General features: G+C 28.7%; 1 protein-coding gene across 1 annotated transcript in view; it reads left to right on the forward strand.

Moving 5' to 3' along the window:
- Nucleotides 1-12,865: 12,865 nt before the first annotated feature.
- The window catches only part of LOC101239819 (uncharacterized), a 36,102-nt gene continuing 29,783 nt past the window's right edge, over nucleotides 12,866-19,184 (forward strand). Inside the window, exon 1 of the mRNA XM_065793337.1 lies at nucleotides 12,866-13,092. Coding sequence (XP_065649409.1) covers nucleotides 12,954-13,092 — 139 coding nt within the window. The 5' untranslated portion in view covers nucleotides 12,866-12,953. The remainder of the gene's footprint in view (nucleotides 13,093-19,184) is intronic.

A 19,184-nucleotide genomic window follows, 5' to 3' on the forward strand; every position in this document is an offset into this window, starting at 1 on the left:
ATTGAGATAATGTGCAAAAATGTTGATAGACATGTTACGCATATTGTCTTACAATAACTTTTCATAAAACTAATGTTGGAATCAGTGAAATTAGCACTTTAAGAACAATAACGTCCTGAGACCAAGAACGTCCTAAGTCCAAAATAATCGAAAATGGAGATAATGTGCAATAATGTTGATAGACAAGTTACGCATATTGCATTATAATAATTTTTCATAAATAATAATTATTTAATAAGCACTAATATAATATAATTATTTATTATTTCAACCTTTCTATAAGAAGACGATTATGGCTAATAAAGAAAAATTCGCAGTGAGTAGTTATTTCATTTTTGAAGATTCTAATTCGCACAAAAATATGGTTGCAGTTTCATTGGACACGGAGAGTTCGGTTTTTAAATGTTTTGTTATTGAAAAACCTAATGTCAATCCCTTATTACCGACCGTCTCGATGTACACTGCCAGTTTGCCAATTAAATCTGCCAAATTCAAAGATTTGCAAAAACTAAACAAGTTTATTAGTAATGAGGCTAAATCGTTTTATCAGTCGTTACTTTCCATCCAAAATAGTGAAGGTAATGACTCCAATGATGAGATTATTGAGTTGGATGAATAAACATTTTGATAGCCTAAACATTTTGAACAATAGTTTCTTAGCTGATATTGTGTTAATATTCTACCAGCTTTTATTACATTTTTGTATTCTGCTTTATGTTACATTGCTATTGAGCTGATTAATATGTTTTGTAGACATTTATTTCTTATTTTTTATTCCCCCTTGACAAATGAGATCAAGAACATCCTAAGTACCGCATTGTTTATTAGCCTTTACTGAAAAAGCTTCAATGGTTTATCCTCTAAAAGTACTTATCTTTTAGACTCACTTAATTTAAATTAGTAATTTCCATTTGTATACTTTTTTGAATAACTTAAAAAAATAAATTATTTTTTGCTTTTTTAATCTCTTGAAAAATGTTTATTTTTTGATTATTCCTTCTGAGTCTATCTTCTAGCTGTCGTAATTTATTCTTTTCCTCTTCACCTTTACTGTTTTTGTTTTTTAACTTTCTTTTCTAATTCGCATACCTTTTTTTCTTGGATGTCTTGAGTAACTGTTAGGCTTTCTTCAATATATTTATTTGTCTTTTCTAGGATTCTTACTCTCTCGGTAATTTCTTTAAGTATAATGTTTACCTTTTCGTTTTCTTTTTTTAAAGAGTCGCAAATTTGTTTTGATTTATGTATTTCATTAAGTAGCTCATTTATTTTATCATTAGTTATTTTTAAGTTACCACTGATAAGCTTAAAGATATCTTTCTGCTGTTTTGAAAACATTTTATGAAAAATATCGCGAACGACATTTATTGATATTTGTGTTTCATCTAAATTCCCCGTTTCGTTAGATTTCTTTCGAACATCAATATTTTTTTATCCATTTTATAGTTTGTTTGTTTGCTTATTTTTTGTTTTTTTTTTAAAAAAAAGTTACAAAAAAAAGATTTATGACCATGTAAAGTTTAATCTAAGTTTATAACTTTGAAATGGTCGTAACTTTTACACTAAAAGTTTTTTTTTGATGAAATGCAACATACTACGGCTATTTGACAAATATTCCAGAAGGCGTCAAAGTTTTACAAAGTTTATTTTGTACCGCCTTTTCTTTTGGGGCTGTATTTAGTGGATCTGTTTTTAGCAATATGTTGAGACGTCCAACTTGTTTGCACTAAGAACATATAGACGGTTTCCTTTTAACTTGAGACAAAAGCATGGAAAAATCATAATCGCTGACTGTTTTTTGAACTAATCCTGGGAGTTTTGCAAACTGTTTTGCTTTCATTTGCTGCTCCTACCAAGAAATTAAAAATAATTTATATTAACTAATGAAGTTTTTATTTTTACCATTATTAGTAACAAACGTACAGAGTGTGTGTATTTCGGTGAGAAACACCCTTATTTCTCCTCCAAATAAAGTTGGATGGGCCTTCACAGTAAACAGCTCAGGGATTAAAAGTTTTATTATACATAAAAAGGTCATAATTATTGTTAATAAAAAATTAAATAATAAAATTGCTTAACTATTATGTCTATACTCTTATTGACTTCACCGAAACTTTGATTTCAGTATCCCGAATCCTGAATTTAGAATAAACTTCGTGTGATTAATTGACAGGAACATGATTGTTAAGTTTTGGTTTAACCCAACAGCTACGCTTCCAACAAATACTGCAATACAATATTTTTTTTTTTGACCTACGCAGTTTGTTAGCATGTCAATAGAAAGTATCTTTAATAAAACTTCATGTTCAGCAAGGTAGGGATAAATTATATTCGAAAAAATTTTTTTACTTTAATACTCAACATTTTTTCAGGTATCACATAATTGTACTGAACAAGGGCTGATTATTTTGCAATACCGAAAATCCCAACTTTGAGTGGAGTTTAAAAATAGATCGGTCCAGTTTGATCGGGCAAGTTTGGTAGGAAGGTTTACATCGTCAAACGAAATGTGAAAATTTATTTTGTTTTGTCAGTTCAACATTATTATAATAAACAGAACGGTCATTCTCAACAAACTTTAGATGTTTCAATATTTCAGTTACACGTTCTCGTTTAATTTCTTTGTTTAGATTAATTTCAGATATTTTTATTGGTTTTCCAAACCTTCGTGAAAGCTGTAATCTGCAAAGAAAGCATTCCAGATAACTCACATGCCAATTAATTTTTTTATATATGTTTTTCTTTGATTTTGATGACGGAAGAAGCATCATCCGTTATTCTCTTGATTTTCAAGTTTTTCCGGTAAAACAAGTGCGTTGTTTTCCGCATAATTCATGCGTAAGAATTATGCAGAAAATAGATAGGTTCGGTTTAATAAATTATGGAAAATAGATCGGTCCAGTTTGATTTGGCAAGTTTGGTAGGAAGATTTGCATCATTGAATAAAATGTGAGAAATTTTATTTTGTTTTGTCAGTGAACTTTACTGTTGAATAATACTACCATTTAGATAAATTCCATGTTCAATCATTAAATCAACTTCAAAGCAAGACTGTATTCGCGTATTTCTGAATGTGAGAAGCGCGGCTAACAGTTTTGATTTTTTATTTCTAGATGACAACCACAGCCAGATTTGTTTATTTTTAAGTTTATAATTAAGTTGTTTATTTTTTCTTCATTATGATTCTGAAATAACTATGAATAAAGTGCACCAAAAGCGGCAGTGACGCAGTGGTTAGAGCGCTTGCTTTAGAAGCAAAACATTCTGTGCAATGTTGATGGTACAGAATGATTATCGGTCATCATTACTTCATCGTTGCTTGATGCTTGATGAAAGAAGAGTCAGACATCGAAAAATTAGCTTCATTGTCTGAATGATTTTCACAATCTATATTTAATTATTTTAATTCTGATTGATCTAATCCATTTGCTCCATAATTTTTCAAAAGTTTTACTATAGCAGCATTTTTTGTACTAGATCGATAATTCGCAATACAGCTTTTTTGAAACTATCAAAAATAATATTTTTACAAAAAATATCTGACATGTCTTGTAATATGATCAAACCAATAAAAAAAAATCTCATTTTTGAATTTTTCTACCTGATTAGAATTGGTACCTTTTAAGCGAGACGCCTTATTTATCTAAATTTTTAATTGGAGCTTAACTTTATTTATAAGAAACACTTAAAATCTAGCATAGTGTAATCCATTAAAAGAACCGTTTAGATTTTTTTCGAAATTAATCTACACTGTAAAACGAATCGGCTTTTTAGTGGTTTTTTGAATAACTACTTGGTTTTTCAAAAAACGGTATCATGATTTTTGGTTTTTTAAAAATCCAATTGGTTTTATACTTGACGTTTTACCTGAAGTATAACGGTTATTCGAAAAACCGTTTCTCAAAAAACCGTATCTTCAAAAAATTGTATCGTATTAATTGTATTAAGGCCGTAAGCTTTTTACTATTTGAGTTTTGAAAATTTTGCGAAAATGGCTGGAGTTGTTGTTAACATTTTGCCAGTAAGTTTGAGTATAAATTTTATACCATAAACTATATTCTTTAACTTTTGCATAAAAAACAAAAAATACTTACTTCAAAAATGCTCGAGTTATTATTATAAAAACTCTTTGAAATTTAAAAATATTTGTTTTAGGAACAACCTGAAACTTGGTTGTTCCTAAATTGGCCAAGTTAATGTTGATTTTGCTAGTGACGTAAGGGGAGTGTTAACTGTTTTCCTTTTGTCGTACAATAGTTTAATAAAGCAATTAATCCAACACAACGATACTATCAGTTTAGTCCATATATTGGATAATGATGTATTTTCTCTATGATGTATTTTCTTCTTTTAAATCTCTATGATGTATTTTCTTCTTTTATTCATGAATATCAATTGATTAATTTTTGTAAGTCTAATTTAAAAATGGTAGAGCCACAAGAAAAAAAAGTTACAAATTCAGACGGAATCACTCATAAATACCACTATGTTAATATAAAAGATAATCTGGAAAGAGTTTTAGGTATAGAAGATATATTTAATGAATTTTGTCACATGCATGCATGGCGTACTTTATAACAGGCCTATTCACCGTGCGGATGACGTCATAAACTGGAGGCGAGTTTTTCAAACAAAAAATACATAAAAAATAACCTGAACTGAACACAAAAATTAATTTTTAAGGAAAAAATAATAATAAACAACAAAAATACATCTGAAATATATTAAAAAGTAATAATACTTTTTTCTTTTATTATATAATAATTATATACAGTATAATTATTTAAATTTAACAGTTCAATTTAACAAAAAAACAGTTGCTGTTGACCTTTGTTATTTAACGCTAAGTTTTAAAAGTTTTTGTTTCGGTTCTTTTTCAGACCTTGGAGAATATAAATTACAATAGTTCTTAAAGAAAACATTTGAAAGTGTAACACCATGGTTTCTGTTCATATTTAATTTATAGGATTTTGATACAAGCATCATTAGACTGCACAAAGAAGATATGCATGTATTATCAGCTACTTCACAAAACATAATATAGTTTGTCAATGGGTAATATAATATATTATCCATTGAAAAACTAAATCACCAGGTATAGTTAATCCTCCACGATTAATTTCTTCAGTAAAATCTCTAAATTTCTCATAATAAAAATATGAATCATCTGAATTTTTGTCATTTCGGACAATATAACCAGCTATGTAAATTAGAGTCATTTTGACATTTATAGATAATATATTTTCTAATTCTGGCAAATTATCAAATATTAAACATTTTTCTTCATTTAAGTAAAAACCACATCTTTCACAAGAATGACCTGATGTAGTTAAATCAAGATCAACACCATATTTGTCTAATTGCAAAAGTAGTTTTGTTTTTATGACCCACTTTCTCTAGTATTTGTTGAACAGTCATAAAATATGTACCTCCTGATACCTGTCTCACTTTTTCAAACTGCTTTTCTAAAGGATCAGTTGTAAATGTTCCAAGCAAAACATACTTATGACTTGTAGACAAGAGAAACTTTGATAACTCCACAAGACCATTACAAGTATGATAGATACTTTTAGAAGTATCTTTAGTTAAGCTTTTAAAACGAACTTTGAGAAGAGCACATTTGCTTAGCTATGTTTCCAAATTCTAACAGCTTTTGAAGATTAAAATCATCAGAAGAGAAAATAGCAGACCGATTTGGATCACGCATATGTGGTCACTGCATAAAGGCTATGAACATTAACAATTCTCCAAAATTCAGTTATTATTGAAAGAAAAGAAATAGTATCATCAACATCTTTTAACTGTGGTTGACATTTTAAAGCACAAACTGTTTCTTCGCAAAATACTTTCAGACAAGTTGAAACTTTTTGCCTTTCAATTGGTTTTGGGAACACTGCAACATCTGTAAGTTTAGACATTTTAATCATTTGATTTGATTCTATTTTATGCAATGCTACAATATGAGACCATTTGGCAACTTTTTTTTCTTTATTAACAAAAAATTCAAATTCCTGTGACTTTTCAGTAATCCAATTATTGCAAATGTTTTTTAAAAAGTGCACAAAATCATACAGAAGATATATATTATCTTTTGTTCGCCAAGGTACGCCATCTGTCTCAAATTTCTTGAAAAAGGCTTGACAGGTTTATTGTTCATTGAAAAAAGTTGCTGTTGAATAATTTTTTTTTACTGCTTATCTCATATGAATTTAAAAATTGAACTGCTTCTTCAATTTTCGACCATCTATTCAATATGGTAAGTGAATCAGATAGAGAGCTTCTTGCCATTAAAAATAGTTTAAATTTTATTACTTTGTAATTTTACGAGTAAAAATTTCACAACGAAAATTTTTCCTCTTAATTTTAATTTATGAAACTCAAAAATAAATTTAAAATCTCATAATACAATTATTTTAAGTATGCCAGGTACTACTCAATCATACCTGATTTCAAACAAAAGGGTTTTTTTATTAGAATAGAATATATAAGTTGAAAGGCAAGAGATGAACGTTGCACATTGACACTTAACTTGTGAAGAAAATTTGTGAGCAATAAATAATGTAATAGACTGGCAATAAATGTACTAAATCCAGGTGCTCCGAATTCAAAAGACATTCTGCTAGGTGTTCACATAATTAAAAATTTAAAAGGAAAAGTTCAGGTAGGAGAGATTTTTTCAAGTTCAGGAGAGATTTTTAACATTTTTCAATACTATGATTGTGTATACCATGTTTTTGCACCTAATTTTGATACAAATAGTTGCAAAACTGGTAAATACCATGAAGCAGTAGCAACTCTTACCTATATTATTGACTCCACTATCCTTTGGGCTCTCTACAGGTAATATATATATATATATATATATATATATGTATATATATATATATATATATATATATATATATATATATATATATATATATATATATATATATATATATATATATATATATATATATATATATATATATATATGAAATCCACATATCACATTTTCAGAAGTTTTGTTTGGCGGTATTCAGGGATCACAAAAATAAATTTATATTAGTTTCAGGTTTGACCACAAATCTTTAATGAGATAAATAGGCTTGATAATGTATCTTTGATTGGAGCACTCTAGTTTTTGGTTCAGTTTTTATGCAAAAAAACTTCTAACCTACTTGACTTGTGCACTTCATAATAAAACCTTTTCTAACGATGAATACCGCAAGATATTCAAGCTAAATATATTCTTCCTTGGTAAGCATGTATATTTTTTTTTGGCAGAGTTATTATTAACTTTAGATTCCTGTTGCCTGGTTCAATACTTAAGGTAAGATTTATGGTTGATGCAATACATATTTTAACAATTCATATGACCAAAGTTATGCACCAAATATTAGCAGTAGATAAAGAGAAAAAGTTTAATGATGCCAGCTTCTTCATAATTTTTACATATGCGCCATGGTTTCTAAAAATTAGAACAGCAGCCCCTGCTCCAGGATGCAACACAGCGACGTTAAAAGACTCTTATGAGCTGAAGAAAAGTATTTGCTCAAGGAAGCATAATGCTTTTGGAAATGCTCTAATAAAAGACTTAAAATGTCAACATGGTATTTAGATCTTTTATGGAGGAGAACATTCCAAGAACAATGCAAGAACATACCTAGCAGTTTTTTTTATTAATACTTTTGTCTATAATTTATCTAATTATTGTCTGATTAAAAGAAAAAAAGTCACACAACTTTAGTGATTTTACCTCGGAAGTGACGTCTTTGTAATATAAGCATCGGTTTTCTCCTTTATTCCATAACTTTCAACATCTTTAATAACCTCCTCCATTATTTCTCCCACCTCATAATCTGGAAGCTCATCGCTTATCTTTAAACTAAAGATGTTTTACTACTTATATGTCTCATATGTTATTGATCACTGTATACTTTATCAGGTAAAGCTTTTCTACTTGTTCGAAATTTAATATTTGTACGTTCACCAAAACAGATGTTTCATTTAGCCTTAAAAGTGAATCCTGATCCCTATTTTAAGTACACAAACAAATTGATAATTGACTTAAATAGTGCCAATGTTGCTCTAAATAAAACTAAAGTACTAAAGTTTTGAAAATAATGAGTTTTCCCATTACTGAAAATTGTGTTTTACTAGCAAGATTGATGGAGTCTGTACAATTTTTGGGAACATCAAATAACAATAGTAGGTGGTTTAAGCGTGCGTGCGTTATTGTAGACAGTAGATAAATCTTTAAACGTTGAAGCGCAAACAAATTCCTTTCTACTTTGAAGTTAGTTATTAGTCAAGATAGTATTTGAAGTTTAAGTATTATAATTTCAAAAGAGCATCTAAAATATGGAATATTATACTGTCACTATACAAATGTTTAGAATAATGACGCATCCGTTGAATGCTTTCGTCTGGACCTGCTCTATATCTTTTAATACCTTTAAAGTTTTCTGATCAAACCAACAAAAATATAATTAGTCATTTATTTATCTATATTTTAATATATTTATAATGCATAAGAAAAAAAATAATCAAATCAAAAATTATAACAAATAATTTCAATAAAAAGATTGATTAGTTTCACTAAAATCAAATCAATTTACATTTCATTTTTTTCAATTTGCATCTCATCCAACCAGCGCGACAATTCGAAAACAAAAATCAGTTTTTTTTAAACATAAAAACAGAGTTTGAAAACAAAAATTCAATTACTATTACATCTATTAAGTGCGTTTTCATACTATTGTATCATATTGTTTTATTATTATCATTATTATATATATATATATATATATATATATATATATATATATATATATATATATATATATATATATATATATATATACATATATATATACATATATATATACATATATATATATATATATATATATATATATATATATATATATATATATACATATATATATACATATATATATATATATATATATATATATATATATATATATATATACATATATATATACATATATATATATATATATATATATACATATATATATATATATATATATATATATATATATATATATATATATATATATATATATATATATATAACCCAATCTGTAGCTAAGTAACGATTTATACTTAGATTGAGAAATAAAACTTGTAGTGATTGGAGCCTGGAAACAAAAAAACCTTAAAACATTTACCACCCTACCCCAAATGTGAGAGCAACAAATCAGTAACTTTTATTTTTTCAGATGATATTTTTTATAATTAATATTTTTTATGTTAAAAAAATGAAATCATTCAAAATTCCTGTTATTTATACAATATTTCTCCTGTTTTATTATGTTATTTTAGAAAAGGATTTCTCTTTTTCTTAAACTTACTAATGCAGAGATTATTGCATGACATTAGAGACTTGAACTTAAATTTAGTTTAAAATGTTAAAAAAATGTATATATAAATGTTATAAATTCGCCGCTCTCACGCTAATGGCATTAAAGGGTAAACATTTTAGGGGTTTAGGTAAAAATTTTAGGGGTTTATTGTTAACAGAGTTCGATTATCGCAATATTTTTATTTTAGATAAACGTGAACATGTAAATGTTTGGAGTTTGTTCCGTGTTACTACATAGAGTTAAATTCTCAAACAAAAACAAAAGCTTGCTACGGGCCTGATTTAAATATGTGATTGGAATCTGGTTGTTTAAATATTGTGATTTGCATTATTGATAATTTTTTTACCTTTTATTTTTCAAAATTTAAAGTAAAAAAAGTAAAATATAAAAGGTAAATAATAAAAAAATGAACTTGATGTTTGGCCAGGTGAAGAAAAAAAAAGCAACTGCTTTTACTAACCATTTTTGGAGTAACTGTTCAGCTTTACAGGAATAAATTTTGTAGCAAACTCGTCCAAATTTTGATTTACGTAGAGCTTAAGTATTTACTCCAAAAAATCTAAGGAACTGCTCAGCTTTACTTGAACAAAAGTTTGACGAAAATATATTAAGTTTTTATTCGTGTAAAGCTGACCAATTACTAAATAAAAGCGATTGCTTTTTTTATTCACCCGGCCTGTTATTTCATTATATAAAACACTTTTCTTCACAATCGAACATACAATTTTAAATTAAAAAGTGTTTTTTTTTAACCATCCTACTAAATTCGCTATATTAAATAAATTAAACTGAGCGGCTGTTGTGGTTATGAAAAATTTTAAATATTTTTAGAGTTATTTACTTTTACTTTTTTATTAACTTTAATTTTATGAAGGTAATAATTTTTTATTTCGTTGGAATGGATACCTTTATTTTGCTAAGCAACAACCTATTTTTCGTATATTTTGCAGATATTTTACGAGTGCTATATTCACTAAATTCGGCATGAGTTCCAATTTCTTATAAAAGTGATAAATTTTTATTATTTAGTTATGGATACTTATGTTGCTTAGTTACCAGATATTTTCTTTAGTTAAAAAGGGGTGAATTGATTTTTAAGTAATTTTTATCGGATTTTTGACCCACCTGAATTGAATAACAATTAAGTATTTAGGTAAATAATGGTTTAGCAATAGTAAAAACAAAAAATTGAAAGAAAGAAAACATCGTCAACATAAAATTTTACCAAAAATTATAAAAAAGTAATAATGTTTGAAGATGTTTAAATAATTTTAAAACATCTGAAGGAAATGTTTTATGATTTGTTAGGTGTGATGTTGATTAACGCAATGATGAAATAACAGGATCACTAGAAACTAGGAGTCTATTGATTTGATCAGTATTTGGGGCTCTTCTATCTATTTTTCGACTGAAATTTTCGCGATAAGATTTGAAGTGTTTATTTCTAGCCTCTTGAGCATCCTCTGACATAAGTTCGATGGATAATAAACGGCTTTTAATTATGTGATGCCCATGTATCAATGTTTTATGAACTAATTGAGCCATGTAATACCATGGATAAAAGGACCTGTATAGTCTAACAGTGTCAAAACAATAATCAGTCTATTTCAAATCCTGAAGAGAGTGTTATCAAGATAATGTAAAATCTGAATAAAAGGTTTTGATATTTTTATAAATGCTTCGGCCAGTAGCATCATCAAAAACAGCCTTACACGTGAGTGTCATTGTTTTTATTGCTTTGTCGTTCAATATTGAGTGCCTCAGCACAGGTTGCTGAAGTGCACAGATTCTTTGCAAAGTATGAATCATTAAATCTTTTAAATGAACTGAAGCCAAAACTGTAATATTTTCAGAATAAGATTTCAATTTTGCATTTGTGATCTCATTGTTAGCGGGGTAGATGTTATATTCTTTATCCAAGGCTCCGCTTTTAATCAATTTATATGGGGCTTTTGTCAGGTTAGCATCAATTATTAAAGCCAGTGCTTTGTCTGCTGAATAATTACTTGCTTTATCTGTATTTGAAATATTTAAAACGTCCTTGGCAGCAATAAAAATAGATTCATCTCTTAGTTTTTTACTAGCTGCAAAAAATAATTCATTGGATGGATGAGATTCAAATATACCAGATGCACACCATTTTTTAGTTTTAGTATAACTATCATCAAATGTAAATGGTTTTCAACCACGTCTACTTGCAGTTGGTTAATTTTCTTTTACTGACAACTAAGTGTTCATTAAGCCAGTTTACAAACTTCTTTTCAAATTTTTTGACAATATAGTTTGCAGATTTCCACTTTTTTTTATACAAGTTAACAAATCGTTGAACAGCATGCCTAAAATCAACATGCTGCGTAGGGTACTTGTTCTTGTTAGTAATTAAGTTACTACAAATGGTATTAATTAAAATTCAAAGCAATAACATTACTGTTAGTGTTAGTAATTGAATTACAAACAATTACCGAAAATATTTTGTTGCTATGCTAAGCAAAGTAATGTATAAATCCATAGCAACAAAAAAATTAACTTCATAAGAATTGTAAATCTTATATTAATACATACGCCTAAAATTGTGTACTGCAAAGAAAGAAGAAGATATCAAAAAAAATTGAACGTAAAAATAAAGCTGCTGAAAAAAAAAAGAATTAAAAGAAAAACAAGAAAAATTTGAAAGAAAACAAGCTGTTACAAAAGAAAATGAAAATAAAAGACAAAAAAAACATTTAAAAAAAGAATTTAAAAAGAAAAAAAGTTTAAATTCAGAAAAAGGTTTTGGTGGATAATTTTATAACTAATGTCTTCTTTGTTTTGTAATGATACTAAATTCATGTATTTGTTTCTTGATTTAAATAAATAAAACTAAAACTAAAATATACGATTTTTTTTCATAAACGGTAGGTGGAGAATCGATTACGGTAGGTGGTGCTTAATCACGGGGTGAAGAAATGTACTAGACCTTATAAAAAATTAAAAATAATATTAAAAAAATAACTTTACTCAAATTCGAATTATATAATTTAGTTAATAATTGAGTATAAAATATTAACTCGAAAACCCTAAATAAAAATCTGTTATGGCTATGGAGTTAAGAAATTTTGAAGTTAAAAGTTTTCTTAAAGTCGCGGTAGGGGGTGCCATGACCCTACTCATTAAAAAAATTTAAGTAATTAAGTTTTACATGCTATATAGTTTATGTAAAAAAATAAACAATTATTTTTAAATATAAGTAAATTATATATTTTAATATGAGTTATGTAAAGTAATATACGCCTAAAATAATTCGCGTTTTTACATCAAAATAAGTAAAAGAGCCATCCTTAGTTCGTATTATTTAATATTTATTTGAATATTGATTTATTCATTAAATATTGACATATTTAATTTATGTTGATTAAATATTGAATTAAAGGTCTGCTTTCGTAAACTAAATATTTTTTTAAAGTTTAGTTTTGAAGTTAAGTTTATTCTAGTATAAAAATAATATTTGTATATTTACATTTTATTACCGTTAATGAGGTTGCAGGTAGTTTTTTAAAAAAAGTATATTTGCACTAGTAACAACCAGCAAGTATTAAATAAATGGCAACCCTAAAAAAAAGTGAAGAAATTTATATAAAGTTTGCTGATCTGAACGTTAGCGTTGATTCAAAAGAAATTCTAAAGAATGTTTGTGGAGAAATAAACCCAGGAGAAATATTTGCCATCATGGGGCCATCAGGTAAATAAAAAATACAACTAATCTATTAAAATAACGATATAATTTACGTACTTTTCTTTTTTATTTTAAGAAGTTAAAGTGAGGAGAAAAAAAAAAAAGACTTTAGAAATTAATTTACATAATTTAAAAAATTAAATTCTCTTAGAGGTATGATAAAAATAGTGGAAGAGATAAAAATTACAGAAAAACTACTCTAATCATTAAAATACCGGATAAGTGCAAATTTAAACACACTGGAGAAGTACAAATTTAAACAAACCGGAGAAGTGCAAATTTAAACGACAATGGATTTTACGACAATGGATTTTACGTTTATTATTTTGGGAAACACACAATACTGCATGGCCGTTTAAAGACAAGCTAATTGTCATATCTAAGAGCTAGCAAAATGTCAGTAAGTTATAACTAAAGGCTAAAAAGTTGAAACAATGCGTTTTAAAAAAAAGTCAAGCGAAGGCCTTTCCTGCTCTGAAATCAAGACACCTTCCAATGCGCAACATGCGCAACATGGCTTTATTTTTAATTTAATTCACCTCCCCAAGGCCGAGAGGACCGCTAAGTTGAGGAGGCTACTTTATTGTGGATACTCTCTCGATTCTCTGACTCTTGACAAACCTTAAAAAACAAGGCTGCTGCGCGGAGAAACAATTTGAGCGCGGTCCTATCAGGGACGTCGAGTGGGAATGGAACTTGGAATTTATCGCTTATGAAGTAAATGCTCTACCACTAAACTGCCGCAAGTTGTGTCTAAATTCATTTGCTTTATAAATACAAATCCGACTATACAGCAGGACATGTACAATGACATGTGAAATACTTACTTTATTATATGCTACCAGTAGCTTGCTTTTTACTGACCTATGGTAAAAGTTTCTAAATTTTTTCAATACTTGATTTTTCAGGTTAATAGTTAAAATCTAGTGTGGAATCTGATTCCGTTTTTTAAAAAACTACCAAAAAAACTTATTAAATATTTCTTGTTTACTTTAACATTTAAAAAATATTATTCTTAGCAAGGCGTTGGATTGTCCGTAAAAATATTATTCTAACCAACGCGTTGCAGCGTCCTTAAAAAAGATTTTATTTTGTATACTATAAGGACGTTGCAACCTCCATAAAAACAGAAATACTTTGTATCTTTCGCATATATGCATTTTATGGCTTTCTTGATACCCTTAATATGATTTTCCCCATAACCATTCCTTTCAATTAGACCTCTTCACAGTTCCGAAAAATTACCATTTTGCATTTTTCTTTCCCGAAAGCTCATTTTTATTTCTCAATATTAATTACTATTTAGAGCTTTTACACTCAACATACAAGTTTTTTTTTTTCCTTGATTACAAATATTATACTTACAAAAACATATAAACAGTATAGATTTTAGATTTAAAATAGTTAAAATAAACTTATATAAAGTTAAATCAATGTCTTTCATGAAAAAAACATAACAAAAAACTTAAGTAAACAACTGTTTCTTTCAAGGTTACTATTTTAAATTATATGTGTTGTTTACTTGTTTTCATGCGATTCTGCGCATAAAGAACCATGACGTACAATTAAATATGCGCGCAAATGAAATTATCGGAACTGTAAAGACGTCTATTTATATTGTGTCAAGAGTTAAAAAGCTTTCAGAATTGACATCTTAATATATTAGCTTTTACCTTAACCTTTAACTTGTTTTTAGAAAACAATTTATTCTTTAGTTTTAAATCTTTTAAGTCTTGTGTTAAATCTTAACTTAAGTTAAGATTTAACACAAGACCCGAAATTTTTCATACAATAAACTAAAAGTTTTTAAAATTATTTGTAGTGTCCATGATCGTGATCAGCCCATGATTGTGATCATGTCCATAATTGTGATCATGTCCATGATTGTGATCATGTCCATGATTGTGATCATGTCCATGATTGTGATCATGTCTATGATTGTGATCATGTCCATGATTGTGATCATGTCCATGATTGTGATCATGTCCATGATTGTGATCATGTCCATGATTGTGATCATGTCCATGATTTTGATCATTTCCATGATTGCAATCATGTCCATGATTGCAATCATGTCCATGATTGTGATCATGTCCATGATTGCAATCATGTCCATGATTGTGATCATGTCCATGATTGTGATCATGTCCATGATTTTGATCATGTCCATGATTGCAATCATGTCCATGATTGCAATCATGTCCATGATTGTGATCATGTCCATGATTGTGATCATGTCCATGATTGTGATCATGTCCATGATTTTGATCATGTCCATGATTGCAATCGTGTCCATGATTGCAATCATGTCCATGATTGCAATCATGTCCATGATTGCAATCATGTCCATGATTGCAATCATGTCCATGATTGTGATCATTCCCATGATCTTGATCAGCCCATGTTCCTGATCATCTTATGACTGGGATCATGTCCATGATCGTAATCATGCTCATGATCGTCATGTTTAAATTTGTGCATACAAGCTATTTTTAAAAAATAACTTTTTTTTAAAGTAATATGTTTTACAATAAATACCTTAAAAATCCTAAAAAACTCCATACTTGTTTGAAGAGTTTTGAAGAGATCTCTTCCAAAACTCTATTAAATATAACAAAATTAAATAAAATATTTTTGTTATATATTTGTTATAAGTTTTTTATAAAATCAGAACAACTGTTATAATAATTTATTTCTCTAATAAAACGTTATGCTTAGGGCACAAAAAGTTTAAACTTATGTCCATGATTTAAATAAAATGATGGCAAAAATTTTTTAGTATGAGAAATTTGAATTCTTGGAAAGTCAATTAGCGGTATTGCCTCAACAGTTGGTTCTGAAGCTTTCCTAATAAATTAACGTGTGGAATCAGCGGCGAGTTAAGTGTACCTGGGGCCAGAGTTACAATTATTTTGGGGATATTTTGACAAAAGAAAAAGTAATAGACATGTATCATTTAATATGAGTCATATTTTTAAAAAATAAAACTGACATTTTCTGGATTTTTGTCAGGCAAATTGTTCAACAATGTCATCAAATGAGAGTTGCCTGGTCATCTTACTTTCAAAACACAAATGGCAAATTGTATCTGGTCATCTTACTTTCAAAACACAAATGGCAAATTGTATCTGGTCATCTTACTTTCAAAACACAGATGGCAAATTGTAAGGAGAAAAAAGTTTCTTTTGTGAGAAACTTTTTTCTCCTTACAATTTGCCATCATTAGGCATTAGACTGAGGTAAATTCTAAAAGCTACTACAACACTTGGAAGAGTTTCTACCAAACCAAAAAAAGCAAAATGCGGTACTTTAACAACTCCTAGCTTGTTTTTGTAACATCGAATTCATTTGTGTGACTGCGTAAGATCGAAATTTTCTCTTTCAAGTTGACCTCAATGTCGTTGGAGTGATGTGCTGCTAAAGTATCACATTACTCGTATGGAAGTGATAAAACAGTATGTTTTATCTTTTCCATACGAGTTAATGTTCGCAAGTTGTTTAAAAACCCAAACCTGCTAGCCAAATTTAAATATGCGGCACATCTGTGAGCCGATACTGCTTTTGATTGATAATTGCAATCAACACATAAATTCTTCTTTTGCAAGCAGAAAACTTATTCAAAAGTAGGGGAGACCAGGCTAGTTGCGACAAAATTTAAAAATATGCATTTATCACCTTAAACTTTAATATTTTTGAAATTTTTTTTCAGGGTTATAAAATAGATCTTAGTGACATATTAATCTAATATTGATAAATATAATATAGAACTTAGTTATTCCGCAATAGCCAAACAAAAATGAAAATGTTGCAACTTACCCCCGCATCGAGGCAAGTTGCAACAGTGAACGAGGTAAGTTGAAACACAATACAGTCGTCCCCCGGTTAACGAACCCCCCTGTTAGCAAACTTTCGGTTAACGAACCGAAAGTTTGCCCAAAATCCTCCCCCGGTTAACAAACCGGAACTCGGTTAACGAACCGGGACCGCCAAATGGCGTGCACACGCGCGTGAAGGTCGGGCGCGCCGTCCAGCATTTCCCCCTCAGTTTTGTGAGTGTCATGGAAGCCTGGGAGGTGAATGGTTGTGCTGGGTGTGCTTTTGTTGTTTCATTTTTTTCTTTTCTTGTTTCACTAATATTTTTCATGCATTTTTGTGCTTTTTTCTAGGTTTTTTTCCCACTTGCGATTTTTCGATTTTGCGATTTTTCAAAATGTCGAACCCTGCAAAAAAAAGTTTTCACTCTTGAAGAGAAAAAGACAATCATTCAAAGAGTGCAAAAAGGTGAAAAGCAAAGTGACCTGGCTAAGGAGTTTAGTGTGAATAAATCAACCATTTTTTGATAAGCAATTTTCATGTTCAATTTTTAGTTTTTTCTAAAACTTTGACAAGCAATTTTCATGCACAATTTCAATTTGTTTCAATTTTTAAAAGTGCATAAATCTCAGGTTTCAATCATTTCACCTTTGCCTATTTTATTTATCAAGTTGGACAATTTTTTGAATTTTTTCCCCCATTATTTCGGCAAAATCCACCAATTAAAAATTTTTTAATGGCGGCCTATGGGAAAACGCGTTTCGGTTAACGAACTTTTCGGATAACGAACTAGTTCGTACTCCGAATTAAGTTCGTTAACCGGGGGACGACTGTACTCTAAAAGTATAAGCCTTGTAGAGTTCATAGAAAAACTACTAGTTAATCTCTAATTTCTATTTCGCAAAAAATATTTTATAATTACAATAAAAGAAAGTAGTATTTTCATTGAGCTGCAATACTTTTATTATGCTAGACTCCACATATACCTGATTTGTTTAGTAAACTAAAAACTGTTTTTGAAAAAAACAATTCTCTTAGTCAAATAAACAACAATTAAGTTTAAAAAAAGGCAAGAAGAGTATTTAGGATATTTAAATTCTGTTTTTTTCTGTTTATTGGATATAGAGACACAATAATATTTTTAATGCAAATTAATTACATGAGTTCCATTTTAATTCAACTTTAATGTTTGTTTTTTTGTTGATGTAGAAGTTTTAGACTTTCTCTTTCTAGAATTAATTTATTTTTCAGCCTAAGTCGCTGTTTTACTGGAGTATCTGTAAGAGTTTCAGCATACTTTCTCTTTGATCTAGTGAGTATTTCTTTCCTAGGTTGTGCTTATGATAGTTGATAGGTCTTACATTCTCTGGGGAAAATTCTAATGATGCCGGAAATGGAATTGAATCTGAAATTGAAGTTGATATAATAATATCAATACCTGATTTAGATTGAGTTGCTGGACAATCAGTAACAAATGATGGAGCAAAATCTGCATCTGAAAATATGTCTTAATCAAATATGAATATTCCTGCCATTCTAAAACCAGATGTTATGTTTTGTTGTGTAAGAGAATGCTGTAAGGCTATTTTTGCAATTCCTAGCAAATCATATACATCATCGTTTTTTCTGGCCATATTTTCATCCATGACATGATTCTTGTGCATTAGCTAAGCGTTTTTTGAATGGTCCAAATACAGATCTATCTAAAGGTTTCAATTTATGTGAGCAATGAGAAGAAAAGGAAAGCAAAACTATACTATTATCTTTACACAATGCTATTAATTGAATAGATAAATGATTGTTGTCTAAAAGTAATAGCACAGGGCTTTCTTTTGTTGGGTTGACATGTCGAATAAAGTAATTTAAGTAAGTATCAAAACAATCTTCATTCATCCAGCCTGACCCATTCAATGCACCAATGCATTCATTTGGTCCATCAAAATTTCTTTCTTAGAAAAAGAAACATTTGAAGCACATCATTGCCACATGCATTTACAGCTAACACCATTGTCATTAGTGTTCCTAGTTCTTAATGCTCCAACTTGCTTAACACCTTTACAAGCAATTATATTGTTTGGTTTTTGTAGAGTGGTGATACCATTTTCATCATTATTATAAATATTAGATGCAGAAAAATAATGTCTATCTAAAACATCTGATAACTTTTGAAAAAATACACCTACATTAAAACTAGTTGCTCGTGCAAGACTTGTTGCTTCTGAAATTTTGATTTAAAAACCCTCACATCCAGTCAGGACCAGCCATTGAAAGTTTTAACCAAGATT

This window comes from Hydra vulgaris, chromosome 03, assembly GCF_038396675.1.
Source record: "Hydra vulgaris chromosome 03, alternate assembly HydraT2T_AEP".
In the NCBI taxonomy this organism is placed as follows: Eukaryota; Metazoa; Cnidaria; class Hydrozoa; order Anthoathecata; family Hydridae; genus Hydra; species Hydra vulgaris.